This window comes from Vigna umbellata, chromosome 4 (genome assembly GCF_029865625.1).
Source record: "Vigna umbellata cultivar VRB3 chromosome 4, Vumbellata_1.0, whole genome shotgun sequence".
Classification (NCBI taxonomy): Eukaryota; Viridiplantae; Streptophyta; class Magnoliopsida; order Fabales; family Fabaceae; genus Vigna; species Vigna umbellata.
Window position 1 is genome coordinate 44,247,664 of NC_142168.1, and position 19,875 is coordinate 44,267,538.

Below are 19,875 nucleotides of genomic sequence, written 5' to 3' on the forward strand. Positions count from 1 at the left end.
TCTATTGAATTTTTTTGTTTTGTTTTACATAAAATATATATATATATATATATATATATATATATATATATATATATATATATATATATATATAAAATAAAATAAAATAATAAACAAAACAAAGTCGTGTGAGTGCTCGTGCGATCGTACGCATCAACCTAGCGCTCATTACGCAAACAATAAGAAAAAAAGCCGTGTGAGTACTCGGGCGATCGTATGCATCAGCCTAGTGCTCATTACGCAAAAATCTAAATATTTTATAAAAATACCAAAAATATTTTAAAGGTTAAGCACATGTGTGATCGCATGCATCGTCTTTGTGCTGAAAACATTTTCTGTTTATTTTATAAAAATACCAAAAAAATACAAAATCTTCCAAAACCCAAAAACATCTATTTTTCAAACTACAAACAATATCGCCTTGCCAGAACTACGTGATCCTTGATTCTCCACCAAGAGTGGAGATACGTAGGAGCAAGGTCAATCCTTGTCGGGCCCAAAAAACTAAAAAAAAATATTGTTTGTTTCTTTGGAGTTTTATTTTAAGGGAAAGTTAAACATTTTGAAAACCACATCCATATTCGCGCATTTAGTTAAAGGTACTGCCTTAGGGCAGGCGTTGTAGGGTGCTAATACCTTCCCTACGCGTAACCGACTCCCGAACCAAGAATCTCGATTTCGCAGACCATGCCTTATCATTTTATGGTTTTTCCGTAGTTTTCCAGAATAAACTATGGTGGCGACTCCAAAATCTCTTTTTTTCAAATTTATTTATCTTTTACGGATCGTCGTCCCGTCGCGATTTTCGGTTGCGACAATGAAGATACATGCTTTCAAATTGATGAACTTGAGGAAGTCTGCATGATTGCACAGAAGACGAAGCATATATCCTCACCTCTTAATCTGGATGTTTTAAAGGAGATTCCATCTGAGGAAGAAGAGAAAAGAGAACAGAAGTTGCACTTGAAGTTGCTACCTTCACTTCTGAATGATGTCAAACCCTTGGATCAACCACAGAGTGCTTCTTAGTGTCAAGCTAAAGACGTTAAACAAGCGCTTACTGGGAGGCAACCTAGCTTTCTAACTTTATCTATTTATGTTTTCAGTTCTTTTGATTGTGAGGATTGAATCTGTTTGGTTGTGTGGATTAAATTATGTTTCTGCAATGATTTGATTGTGAATTGTGTGTTTTAAGTTTGAATTTGAATTTGGAATTCTGTCCATGATAACTGGCATGATTGTGAGATTGTTATTGAAAAATCTGAGTTTTAGAACTTGTGTTATGATTATATATGATTTGTTCTTGAATCTGATTGATTGTGACCCAGAAGTTGAATATCTGAGTGTACTGAGAAAGCTTTGAGAGCAAGTGAGAAGTTGTTATTGCTATGAATTTGGTTTTTGCATAATTCTTATTAACACAGATACATTCTGGTTTAGAAATGAGAAAGGCAGTTTTGTTTGACGAAATTAGCTACTTGGCCAGATGACTACCCATATGTGAATATTAATCCTTTGTTATCCTGTTTGAGCCTTATATATATTTTTGTGTACCCTCAGCATATTACAGAACAATCTACCTTATCCAACACTCTAGAAGAAGAGAACAAGAAACACAATTGTCAAGAGATAGGTAGAAATTAAGTTTGGGGGAAATCATAATCAGTTGAATCTTAAACTGATGAAAAAAAATGGGGGGTTATTGTATCATGTAAATATGAAAAAGTATCAAAGTTAGAGAAAAATTCAGAAAATGTGTTATGTGATGAATGAAGAGGTAGTTGATGAATAAAGTTTCAATGTTGCTATGTTCTTGTTCTCCTCTTCTTTAGTGTTGTTTTGTTTCCTTGTAAAACCATGTTCCTTCTAGCCAAGCCAAGTTATAATATGAGAAAGTCCTTTTGATTTAAATCAGAATGTTTGAAGTGTATATGAGATGACTTGCAAAAGTTGATGAAGTAGTTGATGACAATCTGAGTATGAATTGGAGTTGTAAACACTTGCAGGTTGAGATAAACACAGATTGAGCATTGTGGTTTTATTCTTTTTCTGGTTGTCTTAATTATCATTTTGGATTCAAGAATTTGTCAATATAGAAGTTATAACATTTGATCTGAATATTTGGAGGTGTAGGTACAATCTTTACTTTTGTGACAGATATTATGTGATGGAATACTAACTGCTTTGTTGGGTTCGTTTTTCTGTTGTTTTTGTTTATTTTCATGAGGACATGAAAATATATAAGTTTGGGGGAGTCCAACTCGGATCATCGGCAAAGAATTTACAAGATCTGGGAATGATCCCAAGGTTCGCACCAACTTGGTCATACTCCTTTAGAGCTGCTTCCATTTCTGTCGCAACGCTAGTATCATTAACAATTTCATATGATGTTAGTAGTGGGTTTTAAGCCTAACTCAACCCCACAAAACTGGCTTGTAGGGTGAGGTTTGCATCCACTTATAAACTAAGAATTGACCTTATCTCTAGTCGATGTGGGACTTCCAACACACCCCCTTCACGCCGAGTGATAGGCCGTCGTTGAAGCTATCAAATTAATACTACTTTTCAAGGCAACTTCAGTATTGCCAAGTAGTATTCAAGAAAGTAGACAGGGTTGAAGTAACCCTGAGTCGTCTCCCAACGAACACGGAATTGCTTTTGAATATCTGTGACTCTTACGAATGTTATGCAATGCTTATGAATAAAAGTAATGGTTGAAGAGTGTTTAAAGAATAAATAAGAAACTTAAAAACAGTTACGATGAAATAGGCTAATTCCACTGATTTTCCAAGATAGATTCATCATCGGTTATTCACGGATAATTGTTTAATTGATTATTGTTTAAGTTTCAAATTAATTAAAGTACATTCTTAATCAATTTGAGGGCGATCATGCATTTAACCAAAGTAAATTCTCAATCAAATGCAAAACCTTTCTAGATTATTCACAATAAATTCAACCAAAGTACATTCTCAATCAAATTCTATTGAGTTTAATCATGTCTATTCTTAAATCTCCTAACCAAGTTAAAAGTTAATCAATCAAAGTAAATTCTCAATTAATTATAGTTGAAATTATTACTACCAACCAAAGTACATTCTCAATTGATAGTAAAAACTATTAAATCATATGAAAGTTCCTAAATTAAATCAAAGTAGATTCTCAATTTAAACCTAGAAACCCTAAAACTCATATAATCAATATGCATGTAGATTGAAACATATTATGATGCAAAAATCTTTTCTTTTAACAAGATAGAGAGATGAAAGACATAGAGAGAGAACAACTTAAATCAGTAATCAAAATAAACAATTGCATTAACTTAACGTAACCTCAGAATCCATCAGGGAATTACAGCAGAATAGCCCTAGATGCTTAGCTCTCCATGAATGGAGTTGAATACAAGATGAAAGAAAAGTGAGAGGAGTCTGAGAGAATTAATGAAGTGAAGTCCTTGGTCTCTTTATATAGGGCTTGATTGGGCTTGGACTCTGATTATTCAGTTGATAGAATCTTTTATCTTATATCTTTCAAATAACTAAAAGATTTAGATAATTATAACATTATTTGGAAGATATTTTCGGTTGATATTCCCAAATTAAATTAATTCAACAACTGAATTTTATCTTTTAGCTTTTCTGAATTTCAAAAATTGCACAAATGCCCTGAAATTTCCTCTATCTGCACTTTAGCCCCTTCTGAGTTTCTGAAATTGCAAGAAAGCCCCTCAGTTGACCAGACTTTGACCAGAGAAGGCTTATTGACCAGCTTTGACCAGAGGAGGACGCACCAATGGGAGCTCGACACGTGTCAGGCTCCTTCCTACCCAAAATTAGGGTTCAGAATTGGGGAAAGGGCTTCCCCCTCCGCCTCTGCCTGCGTCTGTTTGGGTTTTTCTTTTGAATTGCAGGTTCGAAGATGGATGGCAGCGGCAAGGAGGTGAGCACGGCGACTGTGCGTGCCGGAGGCGATGATGCTGCGGCGTTGCCGTTAATGGCGCGATGAAGGTGGATGTTGCGGCCTTGCGATTGACGAAGGAGAGAGTGTTATCGCGGCAGCTGGCGGTGCCCATGGTACCGTGGTGTGGTTGATTGTTGCAGGTCCGGTGGCGAAGAAGCTTGAATCGCGAATAGGAAGGCGCGATTTTGGGGTTGATGGTGGTGGAGAAGAGGACGGTGACTCTGTGCGACGGCGGCGAGATGTTGGTGATGCGAAGACGAACTCGCGGATGGCGGTCGTGGTGGCTTCGAACCCTTGCGCGAAGGAGAAGGAAGGTGGCGGCGGTCTTGGTTGAGGCACCGTGGTGGTCCGTTGATGCACCGGTGGTGATGGTTGATGGTGGCTGTCCGGCGGGAAAGGAGGGAGAAGAAGTTGGTGTCGCGGCGGCCATGGATGTCGTGCTTTGGTTTCGAGAAGGGAGAAGATGAACGGAGGCCGCGGCGTGGTGGTGACGGCGGCACGGTAGTGGCGTTGGGCTTGCGGCGGCGGCACGGCAATGGCTGTCCGATGACGGAGCGGAGCGGCGGGAAGGTGGTGGCGGCTAGGGTTCTGTTGGAGAAGGTGGAAGATGATGCTCATGGGTTAGGGCTGAGGTGGCGAGATGCGGTTGGCTAGATCTGTGTGGGGAGGATTTGGACATGTGGCATGATATGGTGGAGTCTAGCTTAGGAGGGGTGTGTATAGGAAACTTAGGGAGGTGTAGTAGAAATGACTTAGTGTTTGGGCTTGGTCTTTGGCCTGTTTCAGAAATAGGAGTGTATGTAGGGATTTTAGGGGATGCAAGGGTAAAGCTTGTCTGTTTGGTCCATCTGTACATTATTTTCCAAATAAAACCTGATTTTGGGCCTTGAATTGCCATTTGGACCAATAAAACTTATATTCTCAGCTGCATAAATAAACATTAGAACATCCAAGAATAATTTATGCGCAAAAACTTACTTTTTACGTCTCTTTATTTCCCAAACCCAATCATCACAAATTCACTTAAAATCAATCATTTAAACACAATTATCCCATCAAAATTTTAATTTTCAAACATAAATGTGGACATAAATATGCACTCATCACCGAGGTATAGACATCTCGTGCGTGATAGTAGAAATTGGGTGGTCCGATAACGGCCCGATAGCGGGTGGAATAGAAGAATAGAATGCCCACTTAGAACTCGCTAGGATAGACTCTAACCATGGCTCTGATACCATGTTAGTAGTGGGTTTTAAGCCTAACTCAACCCCACAAAACCGGCTTGTAGGGTGAGGTTTGCATCCACTTATAAACTAAGAATTGACCTTATCTCTTGTCGATGTGGGACTTCCAACATATGAACTCGTGCTTAAAGCATCTGCGTAGTGTTGCTCCCTCTTAGAGTCATTTTGGAAAAGTTCCAAGGCAGGTCCCTGCATGCATGCCAAGGATAAAGGCAGTAAAAACTACATTTTGGCAGCAAACATGCATATCACATCCTAATAAAGATGCTATTTTATCTTCTTCATTTCATATTTATTTCTTTGTCATTTCTTATTAAAAATATAACATGCCAATCAACCCAACATGTACTTAAACTAAAGGAGAGATTTGTACCTCTGACAGCGCTTTCTTTGAAGCAAGCAATGGTAAGTGTTTCAGTATAAAAGTTGGGACCGAAATACGAACCTGATGAATCGCGCCCTCTCCTCCTAGAGTGCTTTTATCTTTGCGTCTGTTTCTCTTTCAGCGTGTTTCCGGGAGAATTGGGTGGGCACCTGCGAAGGCACTCCGACGCCCAAGTTAGAAAGAAGGATCTCTTTTTGGTGTTCTTTTTTTTCAATCATAGAAGGAAATCATACCTTATTCCACCTCTCCTTTTCATATTTATCTTCCTAATGAAGACAAATCGTTTTTCTTAAAATCCGGTAAGTTGAGCTTTTTGTCTTTCCGAAAAAGACAAGCGTTAAATCGTAGTTGATACTGGGCCAGCTAATCCCGTGATTTGTGGCACTAACTATTTGTTCTTTTGCTTATTGGGATTTAGTATGTTCAACTTGACTAAATTTGACCAAACGTATGGCTTTGCCAACTGATTACTGCAATCGAAACATGCGATCGCCATATTACGACTGCAATGTATCTCAGATTCTTAATGGTCGGCCGGGTTACCAGTTGACCGTTGGTGAACTTAGGCTACACGTCCCCTTAAGGATCGTTCGTATCATTGAACTGTCGCGACATCGCTCGACAACTTGTTTATTGCCGTCGACACATGCGACCGCTATGTTACGATCGTAACACGTCCCCTTAAAGGTCGCTTGTATCATTGAACTGTCGCGACATCGCTCGACAACTTGTTTATTGTCGTCGACACATGCGATCGCTATGTTACGATCGTAACACGTCCCCTTAAAGGTCGCTCGTATCATTGAACTGTCGCGACATCGCTCGACAACTTGTTTATTGCCGTCGACACATGCGATCGCTATAATATGATCGTTTTATCGATTGATGTTCAAGGGGTAAGTTGCGGGTCGACGTTGGCCTTTGATACGCTCGACATATATATATACGATCGCCATCTTACGATCGTAAGATAGTCTGTCATTGCGCGGGGTTATTAGTCGATTATCGATGTATTCTGGTCGCCCGATTTACCAGTCGACAGTTGGAGTGTTCAGGTATCCTACGATACATAAGATGGTCTGTCATTGCGCGGGGTTATCAGTCGATTATCGATGTATTCTGGTCGCCTGGTTTACCGATCGACAATTGGACTGTTCAGGTATCCTACGATAGAGTAAGTGTTTCATACATAAGTCCAGATACAAAGTACTAGTTATGTGGGCATGTTTATTGATGGACAAATTTATGAACACCAAAATATGATGTCACAAACTTGTTTTTCAATCGGCAAGTATGACCGAATCGTTCAAGTAATAAACTTGGTAAGACCAAGTATCGTTCTTCCCAAAGGACTCACGGCCTAGTTTAGTTATGTGATTTGTTGATTAGCTAAGACTTACAAACGAAATAATTGAGATCTTATATGCAAAAGACGAAAATTAAATATGTATGCATGAAGTTTTGATCAATGGCTAAAACAAAAGACACACACTTTCAATGGAATATATTAATGAATATGTTGTTGGGGGTCAATTTCATCTTATCCACTCTCATATATTTTAGGAATTCAACATTCAAATCATCATTGTTAATGCCACTCTCTAAAGTACCTTTCTAGAAGGCTTCTCCCCAATCACGAGTTCATACAATTCCTAGCATTCCTAATGATCAGTTCATAAGTGCAGGAGCTTAACGACAACCAATATCATATTGGGAGAAATTCCCCAGATCTAGACTTCCCCGTACGTTCCCGTATCGACAAAACCAATAATCATGCATCGAATGAGTTAAACAATGCAAGCATTAAGCAAAGAGGAAAAACCCTAACTAATGATGAAAGAAAGCATAAATCTTAGATTAAGATGCAAGCATAAATTCCATATATGAGAGCTTCAAGAGATTACATTGATTCCCCAACAAACATACAGAGTTTAGTTCACCATATTCATGGTGAACCTAGATGAACAATAATGAAAGTATGAAAGAATAAACCCTAAAAAGGTGAAGAGGTAGCCTGAGCATCCAAGATCCTCCTTCAAAGGGGTGGAAGAGAGAGTGTTTGCCTCGTTTCTGCCAAAGATACAAACCCTAGGACGTCCTAAAGCTTATATACTATTCTAAAATTACAAAAAATCTAAGCCCAAGCCCATAAGTGTGCCGCTCAGCGGTAAAGTACCGCTCAACGGTGAGTGCGCGTCTCTTTTCTTCCCCTCAGCGGCCATTTTGCCCCTCAGCGGACCTCCCGTGACCTTCTGAGTACCGCTCAGCGGTAAAGTGCCGCTGAGCGATGCCTTCGGCTTCTCCTTTTGCACTCTTTGATTCCTTTTCTGATTCCATCTCTCTCATTCTTCACTTCTTTCACTAAATTCACCTTAAAACCTGCACAAAAACACTGAAATCAAGCATAAACCTGTCCAACTCTCTTATTTATGAAAATATGGATAAAAGTATGATTTCAAGCTAGTTTCTAAGTCTAAAGGTTGCTTTTAGTTTCAATTTTAAGCATGAAAATAACAGTTTTTCAACTGTTATCACAACCCCAAACTTAGAACTTTGCTTGTCCTCAAGCAAACAAAATGTAACTCAATCTCCAACCAATTCATATGATGGTTCACTCATTCACAAATCCTCTTTTTCAAGATAAATAACAACTTCACTCAAACTTATGACCAAGAGTTCATTCAAGATGTGCACATGCTTTAATGTTCACAAAGTCATTTAATTTCCAACAAATGCTATTTTTCATGAATGATCAATCAATTAAGCATGGATGTTCATGTGCTTATGGACTATTTCCTCACTAGGTAAAGTGTTTCACTCAACACACAAGTGTATAAGAGGTAAAGTGTTTCACTCCTTCACTCTACTATCACAATGTCGCATGAATCAACTTTGCCTTTCATTTTACCACAATCAAAAACATTCACAAGCATGCATCATCACAAGGACTTTTCAATGGCTTATAATGTGGTTGGGCTAACAAGAAAATTGGTTTTTCTGGCTCACAAAATCCTTGAGTTAAGAGAATCATAACAACACAATCATCTTATTTATTCCAAACTTTCTTTTACCTTTGCATTTGCATTGAGCTTTACTTCTTTTTCTTTTCTTTTCTTTTTCTTTTTCTTTGCATATTCTTACTTTTTAGCTCTTAGCTCAATGATTTTCTTTTCATGTTTTCCCAACAACCCTAAACTTGAACATTTAACAATACCATACAAGATCTTCTACTTAACTCAAGGTAAAGATTTTCAATCAAAGGTTTTCAGTGTATGTTCAAGGCTAAGGGTTCAAAGGATAGAACACAACGTGTTCTCTTTTAGTAGGCTAACTTTATGAATTTGGCCAATAAAAAAAGGGTTCCAACAAATGGCCTTGATCACATGATGCAAAACAAGCAATTGATTCAATCATAGAAAACCTGGGCAAAATCATTCATGCTTTCAAAGTAATAGCATTCAATCATACCACAAACTCTGGAGCTCAAAACCTCACATATAAGCTCATTCACATTTGACATACACATCCTGCTTGATCTCACAATCACAATCATAATATCATGCATTTGTTCACAAAGCTTGTGAATCACCTGTATAAGCATTTTAATGTGCACATATATCTCAACATCAATCAATCAATAAGCATCATCAATCAGTACTTATCACACAATCACAGTTAATAGCAAACCATCATAACAAACCAGGTGTTCAATAGAGTACATCAAACCCTAATCTAGAACAAAAACAAATAAGTTCAGAAAACTTAAACCACAAACGCATAATCATATGATAGCATTCATCAGTAAATGCTATCTCAGCTCATCATCAGTCTGAGCTGTCCTCTGTATCTTCCTCTTCCTCCTCATCTTCATCATCTTCAAATGCATCCTCCTCATCAGCTTCATCTTCTTCCATATCTCTAGCTGAAGCTTCAGCTGCTCCAGCTCCTCCTCCATGCACTGGTTCTTCTGGCCAAGCTACTACATTATGGAATTCATCCATAGTCCACCTGTGGGCTGGAGGTGTATCATACATCCCCACTATCATCTCAGCAGTGGCCACCTGCCCTCTGTGAATGGACTGCAACTGAGCACCTATAAGAGACATATACATGTCCCTCATCTGGAATGGTTCTGCTTCATGTGTATCAGCAGATGTCTGGCTCTGTGCTGGCCCTCTCTCTCTACGAGCCCGGCATGGTGGAACTGGCTGAGCTACATCCTCACCTCCACAGTACTGTCTATAATAAGCCTCATCAATAGCTTTTCTTGGCCTCTCAAATGGTGGAACAGAAGTGTCCACCCCAGCTAGCTTGCAAAGGTGAGTGATCAAAGAAGGATGTCCTAGTGGTGCTTTGTTGTTTGAGGTGTTAGCACATACACTAATTTCATCAGCTATCACCTGCCCAATATTAACATTTAAATTTCTGATAGCACAGTAGATGAATAGTGCCCTGCTGAGAGTAATATCTGACACATGTGAACATGGCTGAATGTTGGCATGAGAAAATGCCATCCAATACTTTGCAAGAGGAGTTAAATCCGTCCTCCTAATGTTAACCACTGAGCCAGATCTATTTCTTTGGAAGTGTCCTCCAGGTATACACAACACTCTCTCCACATCCTCATAATCAGCACCTTCCTCCATGCAAAGAGCAAACTGACATTGCTCACCAGCCCACACAGTATCCAGGAAGTTGTTGATAGAATCAGGATCATACCTGATAGCATGGCCTCTGACATACCCCAAATAATTCTCAGTTGGATACTCACCAATCTTCTTTGCATTGGTGTAAAATTCCTTCACCACAGCTATGTTGGCAGGTGCAGGATAAGTGGCTAGCTTTCCCCAATCATTCCCTAACACTTGCTCTCCAAATTGAGGAGCAAAGTTAGGTATCATTCCAACCTTTCTCTCCATCAGAAGTCTCCTGTCCTGAACCACCCTAAAGTGCTTCTCATGTTTCCTAGAGAGGAACCTGCCAGAATGGGGTTGCTCTGGTTCCTTTTCCTTTCTCTTGGTTGCCATGGTTTTCAATCTTTTTCCTAATGAAGATGCCATTCCTACATTCAAATCACAAACAAAACCACAGAACATGATGATAATCATTAGTAAAACACAGAACACAACTCCTTTCGAAGCTAAACCACCGCTGAGGGCCAGAATTTCCCCTCAGCGCCACCAGTGCCACAGTCCAACACACAAAAACTCAGAAAAACCAAATCTGGCAGAGTGCCGCTCAGTGGCAGATTACCCCTCAGCGGTAACTCTGCAGATTTTTTGAAAAACCTATTTTAAAGCTGTCCTAACTCCACCCAAATGCAATTTTCAGTTTTCCAGTTCATGATCATGCAGTTTAATCGGTTCAAACATCAAATATATCATCAAATCATGCATAGAAATCAAAACCCCTAAATATTCATGCTTTGACAATCACATTCAAATTCAAGAACCCTAGAATGAACAAAATGCATTTTACTTACTTGGGTGGAGATGCTAGATGCAATGAGAATGCTTCCAAGCTAGAATGCTCTCTTCCAACCCCAAACTTTGATGGCACACTAGTGAAAAGGTGAATGGAAGAGATTTTTTTTTTTTTCTTAAGAGGTAAGAGTGAAAAGATGTGGAAAACCTAAGAGAAGATGTGTGGAAGTGTTTGTGCAGAGAAAAGCCAGAAAGTATAAGACTTTGCGCAGCTTAGGGTTTAAAAATACCCTAATGGGCTCGGGTCCCGCTAAGGGGAACTAAAGCCTAATCTGCGAGAGTACCGCTCAGCGGTAAAATACCGCTCAGCGGTAAAATACCGCTCAGCGGCACTTTCGTGATGTGCTCCTCTCCTTCTTTTCTTAACCTACTTGTCTTCCCTACATGCCCCTCATGGGTTCCCTGCAATTCAATGTTAAAAATGCGTATGCAAATCCTAACTAAAATAAACAAACAGAAACAATCAATCAACTGGGTTGCCTCCCAGGTAGTGCTTGTTTAACGTCACGAGCCTGACCCAAAATCCACCAACACCCATCAGTAGGTGTTTCAAACCTAGTATCCTTTAGTAGATACTTAACCACCTAGCATCCTTCAGTAGATGCTGGATCCCACAAAATATTTACAAGATAATGTCCACAGGTTAAAAATTATAAAACTAAAATCAAAATCAAAAGTTTGTCAATCACTGGGTTGCCTCCCAGCAAGCGCTCTTTTAACGTCATTAGCTTGACCCAATAAAGTTCAAGTTCCATCTTCTTTATAGTTGATGTTATCATTCCACCAACTTCTCAACTGCTTCCTTTGGACTGTCTTGGTTCTTCTCGAATATGGAGACTCTACTCTATCATCTCCTTCTCTTTAAAGCCCTTCACAACCCACAACTTGTTCTTGATTCTTACTGGTGTGCCAAGTTGGAGTCTTCTTTTCTTCCAGTCTCTAGGAATTTCTTCTCCTCTTCCAATCTCCTCTTCCTTGGGTACCTGAAACAACAAACAATGGTTACCTGAAACCTCAAGATCTTCATCTTTATGTCTAGTCATGGGTGCATCTCGAAATGCAGCTTTATAACTAGCCTCTTCCTCCTTTGCTTGCGTCTCATCTTTGAAGACATCCACCACCACTCTCTCCTCTCTGTCCTGGAGCACTACTATACCTTCATTTACATCTATGATGGCCCTGGCCGTTTTCATAAACGGTCTTCCAAGTATGATAGGTATTCTCTCGGTCTCCATTTTCATCACCACAAAGTCTGCCAAGAACTGAAGTTTGCCAACACAAACTACAATGTCTTCTGCAATCCCACATGACTCCTTTGAAGATCCATCGGCCATTACTAAATTAACCTTTACAGGTTTCATTTTAACCTCGCCAATTTGCTCCAATAAGGAATAAGGCATCAAGTTAACACTTGAACCTAAATCAAGGAGAGCTTTCTTTACCTTTTTCTTCCCTATAGCACAAGGGATAGAAAAACTACCTGGATCTGGTGCTTTAGGAGGGAATGACTCTTTCTTAACAGTTATACACTTGTTTTCCTCATCATCTCTACGTCTCTTCTTTGTAGAGGTTCCTTCATCTGATTTTGTGTAAACTGCAATTTTCTGTAGAATTTGTTCCCAAGGTGCTTCATTATCCACCATTCTGAATAATTCTGTGAAGTCCATTTGTTTCTCTTGATTTGTTGGAAAAAGAAAAGTGTTCTCTCTTTCTACTTCTCTTCTTTCTTCTGTTTCTCCTTCTAACTCAGTTATCTCTTCATTAACACTCTTTACCACTTTGCATTCTTCTCTGGGGTTAACCTCAGTATTAGCCCCAAAATTTCTATTTGGCCTTTCTTCCAATTGCTTGGTAATCTGACCCATTTGAATCTCCCAATTCTTTATAGCAGCTTCAGTGCTCTTTTGAGAAGATTCTGTTTTCTGTATAAATTGCTGAAGAGTTTCTTCCAACCTTGTTGTTCTTTCATTAAGCATAGATAACTGTTGCCACAAGGTTGGTTGCTGCTGCTGCTTATTATATTGATTAGCTTGCCCAGTTTGTCCTTGGCCAATGCTTGGATGTGGTTTCCACCCTTGATTGTAATTCCCTTGACGGTATGGAAATTGATTAGCCATGAAATTAACATCCTCCACGGCTTCCACTGGAAAAGCACACTGACCATTGACATGATCACCTCCACATAATTCGCACAACTGGGTTTGTACCTGTGCAGCAGATTTCAACTCTTTAGGTAATTTAGCCAAAGTTTTAGTCAGAGTCTCCAGCTGTTGAGTTAGAATTTTATTCTGAGCTAGCAAGGCATCATGTGTTTGTAATTGAAGAACCCCTTTTTGTTGCATAGGAGCTCCTCTCTCACTGTGCAGCTCATTATCACTAGTAGTCATGTTTTCTATAATTTCAGTTGCTTCCTCTGGAGTCTTCCATTTAATATTGCCTCTTGCTGAGGCGTCCAGCATCATCTTGGTTTGTGAACCAAGCCCTCCAAGGAAAGTTAAGACTACTTCTTGATCTTCAAAACCATGCGTGGGAGTTTTACGTAACAAGCTTTTATACCTGTCCCATGCATGCCCCAGTGATTCTTCCATGCCCTGCTTGAATGAAGAAATCTCTTGCTTGCCTTTGGTCACCTTAGATTGTGGGAAGTACTTGTTTAAAAATTTTGTGACCACTGCTTCCCACTCTGTGAAACTTTCTTCTGGAAAAGAATTCAACCAAAGCTTAGCATTGCCTCCCAATGAGAAAGGAAACAAGCTAAGTTTGATAGCTTCGTCTGGCACCCCATTAATCTTGACTGTGTTGCAAATCTCATTAAAGGTAGTAAGGTGCTCATATGGGCTTTCATGAGATAACCCATTAAATTGATTACTCTTCACCAGTTGAATTAGTGCTGGTTTGACCTCCATATTGGCTGCATTGACTCTAGGTCTAGCTATGCTGTTAAAGTGCTGAGGTCCAGCAATATTAGTGTAATCTGCAAGAGTTCTTCTAGCATTATTGTTCTCCATACTTCCTGTGCTATGAACAGAACCTTGTGGTGATGATTGTAGGAGAGTTTCTGGAGAAGGGAAAAGTTCTCTAGACATTCTGATTCTTCTCCTCCTTCTACTCTCGTCTAGACCTTCAAGAAGAGGTTCTGTTGTTTTCTTACTCCTAGTTCGAATTGCCTCCTGCATACACAAGAAAACAAAACCCTAGAAAATATTTGTTAGCACAAAAAGATATAGAAGATATATATTCAGAAGATAAAAAAAAATTCAGAAGATAGAATAAAATAAGATAGAATAAAAATAAAATCTAACCTAATCTAAAAGATAAAAATAAAATCTAATCAAATAAAATAAAATCAAATCTAATCTAATCAAATAAGATAAAATAAAATAAAAACAGAAAAATAAAAACAGAAATTCAAAATTAAAGTCAAAGATAATCAATAATCACACAAATTAACCAGTTAAACCACGAGTCCCCGGCAACGGCGCCAAAAACTTGATGGACAAATTTATGAAGTTTTGATCAATGGCTAAAACAAAAGACACACACTTTCAATGGAATATATTAATGAATATGTTGTTGGGGGTCAATTTCATCTTATCCACTCTCATATATTTTAGGAATTCAACATTCAAATCATCATTGTTAATGCCACTCTCTAAAGTACCTTTCTAGAAGGCTTCTCCCCAATCACGAGTTCATACAATTCCTAGCATTCATAATGATCAGTTCATAAGTGCAGGAGCTTAACGACAACCAATATCATATTGGGAGAAATTCCCCGGATCTAGACTTCCCCGTACGTTCCCGTATCGACAAAACCAATAATCATGCATCGAATGAGTTAAACAATGCAAGCATTAAGCAAAGAGGAAAAACCCTAACTAATGATGAAAGAAAGCATAAATCTTAGATTAAGATGCAAGCATAAATTCCATATATGAGAGCTTCAAGAGATTACATTGATTCCCCAACAAACATACAGAGTTTAGTTCACCATATTCATGGTGAACCTAGATGAACAATAATGAAAGTATGAAAGAATAAACCCTAAAAAGGTGAAGAGGTAGCCTGAGCATCCAAGATCCTCCTTCAAAGGGGTGGAAGAGAGAGTGTTTGCCTCGTTTCTGCCAAAGATACAAACCCTAGGACGTCCTAAAGCTTATATACTATTCTAAAATTACAAAAAATCTAAGCCCAAGCCCATAAGTGTGCCGCTCAGCGGTAAAGTACCGCTCAGCGGTGAGTGCGCGTCTCTTTTCTTCCCCTCAGCGGCCATTTTGCCCCTCAGCGGACCTCCCGTGACCTTCTGAGTGCCGCTCAGCGGTAAAGTGCCGCTGAGCGGTGCCTTCGGCTTCTCCTTTTGCACTCTTTGATTCCTTTTCTGATTCCATCTCTCTCATTCTTCACTTCTTTCACTAAATTCACCTTAAAACCTGCACAAAAACACTGAAATCAAGCATAAACCTGTCCAGCTCTCTTATTTATGAAAATATGGATAAAGTATGATTTCAAGCTAGTTTCTAAGTCTAAAGGTTGCTTTTAGTTTCAATTTTAAGCATGAAAATAACAGTTTTTCAACTGTTATCATTTATATTTCTCATGTTTAAAGCACATACCTGACATAGCTCGACATAATGTTTATATATCTCACTGCTTTCATCTTCTCGTATTCTGTATTAGGAAGAAGACATAATCGAATTTGAAGTTTAAAGAAAGTAGATGATTATACCCTGTAAGGTAGACCGGTCAGTTGAAGATGCTCGAATGAGAAGGATTGTTCCTAGAGAGCGCTTCTGAGAATAACCATCCGTAGCCCAGGAGAACTTCCTAGCATACGTTAATGACCGTGTGTGGCCCATAAGTTCTTGAAGAACATCCTAGTAGACGAAATCTGTACGGCCGAATTGTTGAATGCCTGAACTCTTGACGCCTTGAAGGACGGACGATTGAGGCCTGAAGGCCGAGTACCTGTGTGGCCGAACGGTCGAGTTCTTGTGAGGCCGAATGGCCGAATACCTAAATGTTGAGGCCACAGAAGGCCAAACAGTAGAGGTCGAGCGACCAGACACCTGCAAGGCCGAACGGCCGAACCAAATGCATGGGAGGCAGAATTGCCGAAGGCATGTGAGGCCGAATGGCCGAAATGAATGCGTGAAAGGCTGAATGGCCAAATTAATGGGGCGTCAAATGGACGAAGGTATGTGGGGCCCGGGAGACCGAACGGTTGAACTCGTGAGGCCAAACGGCCGAATGGTAGAGGTCGAACACGTACCTTGGAGGCTGTTGAGACCTCGGCAAGCGTACCGAATCGTACAAGTAATAAACCGGTAAATCCGGAATATCGTTTCCCAAGAGATTTGTTTTGATTCACAGATTGATTAAAGTTTACTAATTTAGCGATTAATTTTACAACACAATTAAGATTTGCATACAGATGAAATTAAAGTGGTAAAAACAGATAAATTAAAGTTCACTGGGGTTGAAATTCAAGTTCATCACTCTGGTAATCTTCTACTAACACAATTCCTCAAAATTAAGCATCGACATTCTAGGCGCATGCAGTCCCTGATCCCTCAGATGACAGTTCATAATCACTCAAACTAAATTACTAATCCCTTAGCTAATTCAGTTATCAGATTTGCCTTAAACACAATGTCACAAATGACTAAAAATTCCCTCCTATGTCTAGGACTCGAAATCCTTTAGCAGTTCTATCCTAGGTCCGCGGTCTCATACATTTCCCAATGATTTAACCGTTCAAATAGCTCAGATTCCCATCAAAAGCATGAATAATAAGGATAGAACACATAATTCAAACAAGTTCATGCATTAATAGAAAAATTACATAGAAGTTCAGAAACTTACTCTCAACCCCAGTGAAATGGAGTTTTAGCTACACATATACATCATAGAAGAGAGAAATGATGGATTGGATGGTGGAAATTGGTGGTTTTCCACCATGGAAGCACTTGGAGCAGCTGCTGCAGCGTCTCCCGTGGTCTCCTCTCCGTCCAGATCTGACTCTGCAACTCCTCTGAATCAGCTTTTAAAGAGAAGGGTTCAATAATTGAGTCACGGGCCATTTTCTGGACGAGCGTCCCAATTCTGTGCGAGCGGTATGGACGAGCGACCACTTCTGCGAGCTGGACGAGCATCCTTTCTTGGCGACAGCTGGACGAGCGTCCTCTGCAGCGCTGGACGAACGTCCTCTGCCAGCTGGGCGAGCGTTTTGCTTGACGATCGTGGACGAGCGCCCTCTTATGGACGAGCGTCCTCTGCTTCCTCTGCTGGACGAGCGTCCTATTTTCTGGACGAGAATCCGGAAGAGCGCCCTGGACGAGCGTCGCGCTCGCTATGTGACGAGCGTCCGCTTAATCTTCGACGAGCGTCCGCGCATCCCTCTAAGTCGCGCCCGGCGCCTATTTTATCTCGCGCCCGGCGCCCTTTTTTCTCACTCCCGGGCGTGAAACTCTCGGTAAAACTGCGCCCATGAGTGTGGTCCAAGTCTTTGATGGTATCCAATCCTTATTTTTCATCAAAATAAACAACAAAAACATCAAAAACATTTAAACAGTCAAAATTATACTTATATCAACAATTATATATTTTTCATGAGAATTAACACTAAAATTTACTCAAAAGCACAACAATTTAAGCAACAAAAACAAGTAAAGTTTACACCTATCAAACTCCCCCAAGCTTATATATTTTCATGTCCTCATGAAAATAAACAAAAACAATAGAAAAACGAACCCAGCAAAGCAGTTAATATTCCATCACATAATATCTGTCACAAGAGTAAAGATTGTACCTACACCTCCAAATATTCAGATCAAATGTTATAACTCCTATATTGACAAGTTCTTGAATCCAAAATGATAAGACAACCAGAAAAAGAATAAAACCACAATGCTCAATCTGTGTTTATCTCAACCTGCAAGTGTTTACAATTTAATTCACGCTCAGAGTGTCATAAACTACTTCATCAACTTTTGCAAGTCATCTCATACACAATTCACACATTCTGATTTAAATTAAAAGGACTTTCTCAGGTTATAACTTGGCTTGGCTAGAAGAAACATGGTTTTACAGGGAAACAAAACAACACTAAAGAAGAGGAGAACAAGAACATAGCAACATTGAAACTTTATTCATCAACTACCTCTTCATTCATCACATAACACATTTTCTGAATTTTTCTCTAACTTTGATACTTTTTCATATTTACATGATACAATAACTTCTTTTTTTTTTCAGTTTAAGATTCAACTGAATATGATTTCCCCCAAACTTAATTTCTACCTATCTCTTGACAATTATGTTTCTTGTTCTCTTCTTCTAGAGTGTTGGATAAGGTAGATTGTTCTGTAATATGCTGAGGGTACACAAAAATATATATAAAGCTCAAACAGGATAACAAAGGATTAATATTCACATATGGGTAGTCATCTGGCCAAGTAGCTAATTTCATCAAACAAAACTGCCTTTCTCATTTCTAAACCAGAATGTATCTGTGTTAATAAGAATTATGCAAAAACCAAATTCATAGCAATAACAACTTCTCACTTGCTCTCAAAGCTTTCTCAGTACACTCAGATATTCAACTTCTGGGTCACAATCAATCAGATTCAAGAACAAATCATATATAATCATAACACAAGTTCTAAAACTCAGATTCTGCAATAACAATCTCACAATCATGCCAGTTATCTTGGACAGAATTCCAAATTCAAATTCAAACTTCAAACACACAATTCACAATCAAATCATTGCAGAAACATAATTCAATCCACACAACCAAAAGAATTGAAAACATAAATAGATAGAGTTAGAAAGCTGGGTTGCCTCCCAGTAAGCGCTTGTTTAACGTCTTTAGCTTGACACTAAGAAGCACTCTGTGGTTGATCCAAGGGTTTGACATCATTCAGAAGTGAAGGTAGCAACTTCAAGTGCAACTTCTGTTCTCTTTTCTCTTCTTCCTCAGATGGAATCTCCTTTAAAACATCCAGATTAAGAGGTGAGGATATATGCTTCGTCTTCTGTGCAATCATGCAGACTTCTTCAAGTTCATCAATTTGAAAGCATGTATCTTCATCATTTGGGTGAGACATTGCTTCAAAGACATTGAAATTTACTTCTTCATCCTCAACTCTCACTTTGAGCTTTCCCTCATCAACATCGATCAACACTCGAGCAGTCTTCATGAATGGCCTTCCCAGAATCAGAGGAATTTCTGTATCTTCTTTCATTTCCATGACAACAAAATCCACCGGAAATAAGAATTTATCTACCTTTACCAGAACATCTTCTACTACTCCCTGCGGATATTTGATCGATCTGTCTGCTAATTGTAGAGTCATGCGTGTGGGCTTCAACTCTAATTCTCCAATCTTCTTAAACATTGACAGAGGCATAAGATTGATACTGGCTCCAAGATCAATTAACGCATTCCCAATAGCCAGTTCACCAATGGTGCATGGAATTGTAAAACTACCTGGATCTTTAAACTTTGGAGGAAGCAACTTCTGAATGATAGCACTGCATTGGCCCTGTACTTCTATAGTTTCTTCCTTAATATACTTCTTCTTCTTCTTAGTGAGCAAATCTTTCATGAATCTTGAATAAGCAGGTATTTGTTTCAGTGCTTCTGAGAAAGGCATCTTGATTTCCAATTTCTTGAAAATATCAATGAAACTCTGGAACTGTCTTTCCTTATCCTTTCTAGAGACAACCATTGGATATGGAAGAGGTTTCTCGTACACATGTTCTTTCTTTTTCTCTCCCTCTCTCTCTTTTTCTTCAT

General features: G+C 39.2%; 1 protein-coding gene across 1 annotated transcript; it reads right to left on the minus strand.

Annotated features, from left to right (window-relative positions):
- Positions 1 to 18,955: 18,955 nt before the first annotated feature.
- On the minus strand, positions 18,956 to 19,807 carry LOC148200334 (uncharacterized). Its single transcript, XM_088112903.1, has one exon. It carries the CDS (start codon positions 19,805 to 19,807, stop codon positions 18,956 to 18,958), a length of 852 nt encoding a protein of 283 aa, XP_087969029.1.
- Between the last annotated feature and the right edge of the window lie 68 nt (positions 19,808 to 19,875).

Coding starts and splice junctions, on each gene's coding strand:
- LOC148200334 (XM_088112903.1), bottom strand. CDS start 19,807: ATGGTTGTCTCTAGAAAGGATAAGGAAAGACAGTTCCAGAGTTTCATT.